At 37.7% G+C, this 10,050-nt stretch overlaps 1 protein-coding gene across 1 annotated transcript; it reads left to right on the top strand.

Moving 5' to 3' along the window:
- Positions 1-3,683: 3,683 nt before the first annotated feature.
- On the top strand, positions 3,684-7,800 carry LOC129260153 (DNA-directed RNA polymerases I and III subunit RPAC2-like). Its single transcript, XM_054898193.2, has 4 exons — positions 3,684-3,801; positions 4,355-4,431; positions 6,496-6,575; positions 7,137-7,800. Exons 1-4 carry the CDS (start codon positions 3,746-3,748, stop codon positions 7,179-7,181), a joined length of 258 nt encoding a protein of 85 aa, XP_054754168.1. The 5' UTR covers positions 3,684-3,745; the 3' UTR covers positions 7,182-7,800.
- The last annotated feature ends 2,250 nt before the right edge of the window (positions 7,801-10,050 follow it).

Raw genomic sequence — 10,050 nt, 5'->3', positions numbered from 1 at the left:
AGTACAAATACTGAAATAGTACAAATTAACTGCAACTTTGGTGAAAAGCGGCTGCAGAGGCAGCGTTGGACGGCGCTTACCTCGAGTGAAGGTCATGCAGGCTCCACTCCACTTCACTACCGCTACACTACGCTCCACCTACCCGAACTTCGAGACCATGAACTCGGTCGGATATTCCTAGTGACAAAAGGTGGGATTTTATGGGGAGAAAATACAAAATTCATGCAACATCACAATCTTTAAAAACAAGTACAACTAATATTCTTACTTTACACAAAGTTTCACTTCTTTTCCATGCTTCTATCAGTCTCAAAATTGATGATTTAGAGCCAACACCAAGTTCCTCACACGTAATAATTCGCTGCCGATTTCAGAACATTGCATGTGCGTGAGGGTCCGAGCTCGGACCAGACCCGGTACCTCCCGCACGCGATGTTTTGAAGTCGGCAGCGCATTAATATTTATACGTGTGAGGAATTTCATATTGGCTCTAAATCATCAATTTTGAGACTGATAGAAGCATGTAAAAGAAGTGAAACTTTGTGTAAAGTAAGAATATTAGTTGTACTTGTTTTTAAAGATCGTGATGTTGCATGAATTTTGTATTTTCTCCCCATAAAATCCCACCTTTTGTCACTAGAAATATCCGATCGAGTTCATGGTCTCGAAGTTCGGGTAGGTGGAGCGTAGTGTAGCGGTAGTGAAGTGGAGTGGAGCCTGTACGAACTTCGCTCGAGGTAAGCGCCGTCCAACGCTGGCGCCGTCCGACCTCTGGCTCTGCGCGAGCGCACCCGGCACCCAGGGGCCTGTTGCATGACGAGATGAGCGATACGTAGGAACGTCCTAGGACCATTCTTCCGAGATAGGAAGATTGGCGACAAATCAGCGCTTTCCGTTTCACGAAGGCAATTTTGTCTTTCAAGTCCGCGACATTGTTTGATATCGATAGTAACTATCGGGAAAATATTTAGTCTTCATCGTCACCTGAACCTTTTATTTCGGAATGACGACTTTTCATAAAATCATATATTTCAATAAAAGGGGATCAAATAATGTTTTGTTTATTACTGATTGTAGAATTGATGTATGGAGCGTACTTTATGAGGTAAAAAAGAGAAAAAACTTTCAAGATTCACAAACATAACTGGATAAAATCGAAATTTTCATTATTTCCCTTATTAGAACACGGTGTCCTTTTAGAGACACCTTTCATTGATATTTCAACGAAAGAGACCCTTGTCCGACATAAAAATTGATTTAACTAAGTAATTTCGACATTTTATTAGTTCAATATACTGATTTTTTATACATATATATATATAATGATGATTTTGCAAATTATGCGTTAATATGTTATCTGTTGAGGTAAAAATAGGGTTTAAATAGAGTAAACAAAATCAACAGTGTCTGATTGTATGAGACTAAAATGGAAAATATGAGAGGCTGCCTGTGAAAAATCTAATTTATTTATTTTATTTGTCAGATATAACGCAAGAAATACAAATGTGAGTGTTTAGAGTATAAACATACCTCAGTTGCATGATGAGTAACCGAAGACAAGGAAAATATGAAAATTGCTGCAAACATGTCCAAGTGGATAAAATAGTGCTTTGAAATAACAATTAAAACATAGAAAAAGGTGTGCAATCCGCAATGGAAAAAATACTATTTACAGAAATAATGCTAAATATTACAATGATCATAAACGTTGGTCATCTTCAAAGTTGATCACTTAAATTATGGAAGCTTATATAAGAATATAGTTTAAGAATATAAAAAATATATATGTTCAACATTTCAAAGTTGAGGAGTAGAGACTACATTATTGCTTTATAACATTACATAGGGGCCGAAAGGGGCCTACACTACGATTTAAAATGCGCCTCTCCGTATGGACTTTCCATAATCTTTTCTTTAATGAACTAGCTTATCTTCATTTGCAATAATTGTGATGGATTCGTAAGCTATAGGCCAAATCTGTATCTTAAATTCAATTAGCTATTTTGTTAATGCAGACTCTTTTTTGGTTTGTTTCACTGTTTCACATCTCAATTAGTTAGCCCAAATCCGACAATTAATTTTCATTGATTAAAATTAATCTCGGCAAAAAATAATAAGGCCTATAATGAAAATGAAATAAAAATAAATGAATGATTTACCATGTTTAACATTTTAGTTTTCTATCGTGTTTTGTTTTAGCTGAAGGTTGTAAACACGTTTTTTACCTTACATCATTTCTTTTAAAGAAATTTGTTTTCATGTTGTTTAATTATCTATGAGAAAGCATGAGGGGTCAGAGAGATAGTGCCGCCCATTTCGATATTTCAAATAAAAATTAATGGAAATGGTGTGGGGATAGGACGGAGAATAAAAGAAAACATATTTTAAAAAATATTTGGGCCTACATTACCCCCGGACATAATGCCCGGAGAAGTTAAAATGACATGTTTTGGTCGTCTTGCCGTGCAAAAAGACGACCTGAAATTGATGACAACTAGCCCCCATATAAAAAATAACTTGGCGCCATCCCAGATAAAATGCATCAGTGTGCAACCCCAAAAAAATGTTTAAAGGTGATATGTCAGTGTGGCTTGCCGTAAACGCATTTTCTCTCAATGCCGACGGTGGCAGGCGGTGTGCAAAGAAGATCATGCCTACGTAGGACATGTCTGGAGGTGTCTTTCCAAGGACCATTCTTCGTATCGCCCAAATCGGCTTTGTGAAACAGTTGAGCGATATCTCGTTCTTACGTAGAATGGTTCTACGAAAGACCCTTTCATGCAACAGGCCCCAGGACTCGTCCGTGTAATACGAGGCAGACATTACCTCGAGCGATGTTCGTGCAGGCTCCACTTCACTACCGCTACACTACGCTCCACCTGCCCGAACATCGGGACGGTGAACCAGTTTGGATATACCGTCTCGATGTTCGGGCAGGTGGAGCATAGTGTAGCGGTAGTGAAGTGGAGTGGAGCCTGCACGAACATCGCTCGAGGTAGGCAGACATATACTCTCCAAAATGGGGTCGCGATAGCACTCCAAATAAATTAAAAGGGGGAAAAATAAATTATGCACTTACTTCGATTATATGGATGAAGGTCTATCGGGACACAGAATCCTGACATCGAGGCACAAACTGGACCCTCAAAAAAAAGGAAAAGTTTTGTCTCGTTCGTTCTCCTTCTGTCAAAATTGAAAATAAAATGGCCGATCGATACTGAGAACGAACGCGACAGAGTCTAACTTTTTTAACTCCAGCCCGTGAAGCAGGCCGGAGCTCCCTGGGTTACTGGCGCCCGTGCCGCCGGGCTAGCTGCATGCATTTATGCCCGTTCCATAGGGATGCATACGCACTCACACGCAGGCGACCCGTTCCAAGGGCCCCCTCTTTCACAAGCATTTGTAGTACCGAAGCCCATTCTGAGGACCCTCTTTATTTGCAATAAGCCCGCTTTAAAGCCCCTGTTTTTTGTCTCGCCCGCGGCACATACCTACTACTACCACTTTTTTGGTCGAGTACCCCCCCCCCTGGCCCCCCCAAACAAAAAAAATTCTGCAAATGTCCCAATGTGGAAGAAAAATACATGTAACCCCTTAAAAAATAGAAATTATTTCCTACCTTGCCATGAAAGCAGACAATAATTTGTCCTTAACCTCTCTTTAATTTGAACATTGTATTCATTGCCAGGTCCAAACTGCTCAGACTACTGATAACTGGGACAAGAGCGATTGCGTAACGTTTGTTATGCACAAAGAAGACCATACCCTTGGCAATGCTCTCAGATATATGATTATGAAAGAGTAAGTATTGCCTAAATTCAAAGATTATTGCCAGTTGTGGAAGTGATTTCAAAATGAGTTTTAAAATAATCAAAATAATTGACCACCCATGTGTCTCTATGTTTAAATGAAAGATATTTGCTAAGTTATTCTGCAAGAAATTGTGTAATGAACTGATTATGATGATGGCTATGATGTTGTTAATAATGATAGTGATACTACTAATGCTGATAATAGTAATAATGATAATAATAATAAAAATAATATAATACTAATAAAATAATAATGTTAATAATGATTTAGAAGCTCCAGTTAAACAAAATGTATGTTTAAACATCCTTGTATCTAATTATTTGCTAATATTATGCCCTATAAAAATTGCATCAAATTTGTGTATGTCAAGAGGCGGTGGAACATCAGGCTCGGACAAAGAAAGTGGACGGGCACCTTTTGTCTGCCAAACAATAGGTGCCCCTCGACTTTCATCGTATGAGCCTGACGTTCCGCCGCCTCTGGTGTCTGTCAATTGGTACATGTATTGACTGATTATCATTTCCCCACCATTCTCCCCAAGCCCTGATGTAGAGTTCTGTGGTTACAGCGTACCTCATCCTACAGAGAATAGGATCAACTTTAGGATACAAACAAAAGGTTTGTCTTTAATATCACTTTTTTTTATTTATTATTTGATCTACATTTGTTTTATAATTGAGAATTGTATTTCAAGTACAAAATTGATTTAAAAACATCCCTGTTCTACATTTTGAGCTTATCAGCCAAAGTATGTTCTCTTGTACTACAATTTACATTCAACCCTACAGGAATTATCAGGGCTCTGTTTTAGTTTTCCAGTGCACTTTGGGTGTTTTGGAGGGGAATTCACCCTGCATCCCCCTTCCTTTTTTTCCATGTGTATTTTATTGTAAAATATCGATTTTGTGGTAAGATCTGAAAGATAATTATATAACTCTCATTCCCATGCCAACTATTTCATCATCTGATTGTCACAGGTAAAGCCTGTCTACACTAAGTGGAACGCTTACATGTACCTAACAGATTGAGAGTAATTGGATATTTAGATGACAGTATCCTGAAATTTTCAGTCAATTTCATGCCTTAAAAGGGATATCACATGTACATGTATAAAAAAAATAGCAAAGGCTAAAATATGCAGATACTTTTATTTTTACTCGGAACTTGATCAAAATAGATTTATACTAAAAATCACAAAATTTGTCCAATTAAACATTTTTATTTTATATCCTTAGCATGGTATATTTCATTGTGAAATTTCATTTTGCGGAAAGGTCTAGTAGGAGCTAACCAAAGAAATAATATCATTTGACATGCAAGTATTCCTGAGATACAGAAACGCCCAAATGATATTTTAATGCTATTGGATATTTTCAGTGTAAAAGCTTGCTAAAATGACTAAGCAGGTGCTTAATATATTTAAAGTGGAAAATGAGATCCACTCCCCATCCTTGCACTTTTTCATAAAGCCCCTAATGTCAGTCTCTCGTGCTTCTTGAAAAGTGAAATGAACTTATTTTTAAAATCATCTGAGTTATATCAATACAGATGAAGCCTTAAAGGGATTACAATGAATCCAACAAAATATATAATTTGATTTTTTTAATCTGAAATGTGCAATGTCACATCCTAAAGTTCAACACTGAGATAGTGGAATTGATATGATCTGCTATTTAAAGTCTCTTTTGCCTGAAAAACAACATATACATATGTAGGAGGGAATAACGTAATAATGAAAAATTTTATTTCCCAAAGTATCAAGATTTTCACCTGATTTTGATGCATCTGACGTTCCAATTTGATCAAGTAAAAATCAGTGCAAGACTTTTTAGTGATAAAAGTCAATCTTCCTGAAATTATCTACATGCATGTCAGTTTCATACGTTGACTGTCATAATATAGATTGTATGCTAGGTATTTCAGAGGCTTTTATTTGATTAATTTTCTTCTATTTTAAGTTTTTGTATTTGTTTGTAGGTCTTCAACATCAACTTTTGATATCTAAAATATTGTTGCTCCATTTTTGTTAACCCTGTTGGAGGCTGAATGATATTGCTGTAACATGTTTTCTATAGACTCCACACATATGCAGTCTCTTACATGTTAAAATGTGAGGCCATTACTCCCCCTCCCTTCATTTTTTCCCTCCTTCTGGCTACTATATAATACATTTTCATTTTTCATTTTCATTTATTGGTTTCTGTGACACTTTTTCATAAACACATTAACAAAGAAAATACAATAATAGTATACGTATAACTGTCAAGCAAAACATTGAACAAAATTGCATTTTCTATTAATACATATCAATTTTTTTTTAGAAGGTTGCAGGGGTTGCCACTATAAGCTAAGCTTGACTGCGTGGCAACCCCATTGTAAAGTTAAAACATGTAAAGTTAATATTGATCTTTCTTTTTTTTTTAAGATTTTTTTCTTCATGTGACTTTCATTTAAGTTATTTCTCTTAGTAGTTTCTCAAGAAAGATCTTTCTCTTAATGTTCAGTGCTCCACTGACCCATTCATTTTTTTTCCGGGGGGGGGGGGGGGAGGAGGGGCAAAGTATTATTTGATACTTTTTGTAGGTTCTGAAGATTATGTTTCTTATCAGAGTCCTCGCGGAGTTTTTTCCTCAGTTACTGCTTTTGATTAATTACATATATTTATTCTGCTCTTCCGTGTAGGACCGCCAGCTGGTGATGTCTTTGGAAAGGGATTAGCTAATCTCTCAGAAGTATGTGATCACATTCAGCAAACATTCGAAGTGAGTCAGGGGAACAAAATAAATAGAGTGTGTGAGCACCAAATATAGTTGCTTTAACAGGGAATGGCTTCTAAAAGAACTGAAGTAAAACAGATGATATGGAAAACAAATTAAATTCTTGGGTGGTATTCTAATATCAATGATTGAGTTATTTAACTTAGATCACACTTTTGTGGAGTGCCAGTTACCATCTCATTTTTCATGTTTTAATTTGTAATCTAGCAATGAAAAAATGCTCCAAAATTTACATGTAATTGTGTTGTGAATATACATTGTATCTGAATAAATTATTAGAAGTCCCTGGCTACCGTCAATGTGCAGTTTGTAGTGTGCAGCTTGTTTAGTTTTGATGTCTTAGAGGTCATTTGCTCCTTCTGGACTCTGGGATGGTGGGTGGACTGAAATATGGCTCAGACTTGATTTTGAATATATAAAAGGATTTTGATATACATGTATAGCACTTTTTGCCAGAGGATACAAAACACAACTATTATTACCCAGGCTTTTGCTCATTCTGCTTATAATACCTCATTCTTATTCACTTTTTTTTGTCTCTTACAGGACAGCATAAAACAATTCAAAGATGAAGGAATGGAGAGTCAATGACCCAGGACCAAAATATAGCATGATATATGGAGAGAAGTGGACTTGTACATAGAACACCTTTCATTCATTCCTAATTCTAGAAAGCTGCATGGAGATAGTGGTGATACTGATTTTTTTTTTATCTGACCGCTATTTAAGAAAGCATGAATGCTTGTAAGCAAGCAACCAGAAGACTGAAGGACCTGGCAATGAGGAAATGCCTTACCAAAGGGCACTAGCGCACCAAGTGGGAATGAACATTGGGTCAGCAGAATCCAAAACCCTCGCTTTACGGACTAAACTGTCACGTCTCCTTAGGCAAATTGTCAACAGTATGTGCCCAGTCTTTTAGTACAAATCCCGCTTTAAAGGCACTGTATGTTTTCTGTGTCTTTAAACAAATTACTTTTACTTCCATCTGGACTTTTTTTAATGGTTCATTATTGGATATACATGTGTATAAATATCAGCAATCTGGGGCCCGTTGCAGAAAGAGTTGCGATCAAACGCAACTCAAAAAATCTTGCGCAACTTGATTTTCATCCAATGAAGCACCCATATTCGGGACTTGCGTTTAGACGCAACTCTTTCTGCAACAGGCCCCTGAACTCATTTCAATAAAAAAAATATTGCCAAGCAATTATATGTGTACATGTACCTTATTTTTTTTCTAAAAAGGTTTAATACTGGTATGCATCTTTGTGTTGTGACCAATCAAGTAGAATATTGCAGTATCAAATTTTGTGAAATGGTAACACATAAAATTGGGAGTGAGTTATGGATCCATAACTTGGTTTACTGCTATCCCGGATTGTATTGTAGGCTCTCATTTGTGGGGGGGGGGGAATAACATTGATATTGGTGATGAGAAGAGAGACGGTGGTAGAGGTGATAATGGTGGTGGTTGTACTGGTGATTATGGTAGTGATGAATGATGATGGAGATGGTGGTGATGATACTGGTGATGGTAATGGTAATGATGATGAAGATGGTGATAGTGGTGATGGTGATGATGATGGGGATGGTGTGGATGGTGGTGATGGTGGTGATGATACTGGTGATGGTAATGGTAATGATGATGAAGATGGTGATAGTGGTGATGGTGATGATGGTGTGGATGGTGGTGATGATGGTGAAGATGGTGATGGTAATGATGATGAAGATGTTGATAGTGGTGATGGTGATGATGATGGGGATGGTGTGGATAGTGATGGTGGTGATGATGATGGAGATGGTGATGGTAATGATGATGAAGATGGTGATAGTGGTGATGGTGATGATGATGGGGATGGTGGTGATGGTGGTGATGATGATGGAGATGGTGATGGTAATGATGATGAAGATGGTGATAGTGGTGATGGTGATGATGATGGGGATGGTGTGGATAGTGATGGTGGTGATGATGATGATGGAGATGGTGATGGTAATGATGATGAAGATGGTGATAGTGGTGATGGTGATGATGATGGGGATGGTGGTGATGGTGATGGTGGTGATGATGATGGAGATGGTAATGATGATGAAGATGGTGATAGTGGTGATGGTGATGGGGATGGTGTGGATAGTGATGGTGGTGATGATGATGATGGAGATGGTGATGGTAATGATGATGAAGGTGGTGATGGTGATGATGATGGGGATGGTGGTGATGGTGATGGTGGTGATGATGATGGAGATGGTGATGGTAATGATGATGAAGATGGTGATAGTGGTGATGGTGATGATGATGGGGATGGTGTGGATGGTGGTGATGATGATGATGGAGATGGTAATGATGAAGATGGTGATAGTGGTGATGGTGATGATGATGGGGATGGTGGTGATGGTGATGGTGGTGATGATGATGGAGATGGTGATGGTAATGATGATGAAGATGGTGATAGTGGTGATGGTGATGATGATGGGGATGGTGTGGATAGTGATGGTGGTGATGATGATGATGGAGATGGTGATGATGATGCTGATAATTATGATGGTGTGGTGATGGTGATAATGGTGATGGTGATGATGATGCCAATGATGATGGTGATGGTGATGATGATGATGATGGGGATGGTGTGGTGGTGTTGATGGTAACAGTGTTGATGGTGGTGATAATGCTAATGATGGTGATGATGACAATGGTAATGGTGATGATAATTATGATGGGGATGGTGTGGTGGTGATGATGTAGATGGTGATGATGGCGATGATGATGCTAATGATGATGGTGGTGATGATGGGGATGGTCCTGATTTTTTATTTTCTCCCCTCCCCTTTTGCTTCTCTATCCCTCTCTCTTGTCCCTTAAGTTTATTTCATTTCTTCCTTTCCATTCTTTTTCTTATGTCTCTCACTTCCCCTCTTATTTTTCTTCCATTCTCCATTTCCCTTGTTTTTTTAAGGGGGGGGGGGTGGACAAGGCCCACTAATTTTCATGGATCCGCACCTGGTGAACAGTGAAGGCAGCATCAATGGCCTAGCAAAAGTGAATTTAAATAAATGAATTGTTCTACAATTAATGACTACCTAAATTTGCTGTTTAGATAGATAATTAGGGCTGTATTAATCATAAAACTTCCCAATTACTGGTTTTAGTCCAAAATGGCCAACATTATAAAATTCAAGAATATCAAAGTTTGGGGAAATTTATGGGCATTTTATGAATAATGATTATGATTCCAAACTGATACTTGAGCCTGCCATTAACTTTATATATTTTAGTATTCATAGCATGAGAATTTGAAGAAAAGGGTTTGCTTTTATTTTAAAACGGATATTTTTCCACTTTCAGGAATACATTGACTGAACACAAACTACTGTTACATATACATGTATGGAGGTAACAACCACTTTTACAGCCTTTTCTCTGAATGTTTGATCTGAGCACAAAGAGTAGCATGAACATTTT

Source organism: Lytechinus pictus, chromosome 5 (assembly GCF_037042905.1).
Source record: "Lytechinus pictus isolate F3 Inbred chromosome 5, Lp3.0, whole genome shotgun sequence".
Lineage (NCBI taxonomy): Eukaryota > Metazoa > Echinodermata > Echinoidea > Temnopleuroida > Toxopneustidae > Lytechinus > Lytechinus pictus.
Note: the sequence above shows the minus strand (reverse complement) of the source record. Positions and strands in the feature narration are given on the sequence as shown.

Excerpts from the sequence above, each read along its gene's own strand:
- LOC129260153 (XM_054898193.2), top strand. The coding sequence starts at position 3,746 with ATGCACAAAGAAGACCATACCCTTGGCAATGCTCTCAGATATATGATT. Across the intron at positions 3,802-4,354 it reads AGATATATGATTATGAAAGA|CCCTGATGTAGAGTTCTGTG; the intron begins GTAAGTATTGCC and ends ATTCTCCCCAAG. Across the intron at positions 6,576-7,136 it reads ACATTCAGCAAACATTCGAA|GACAGCATAAAACAATTCAA; the intron begins GTGAGTCAGGGG and ends TGTCTCTTACAG.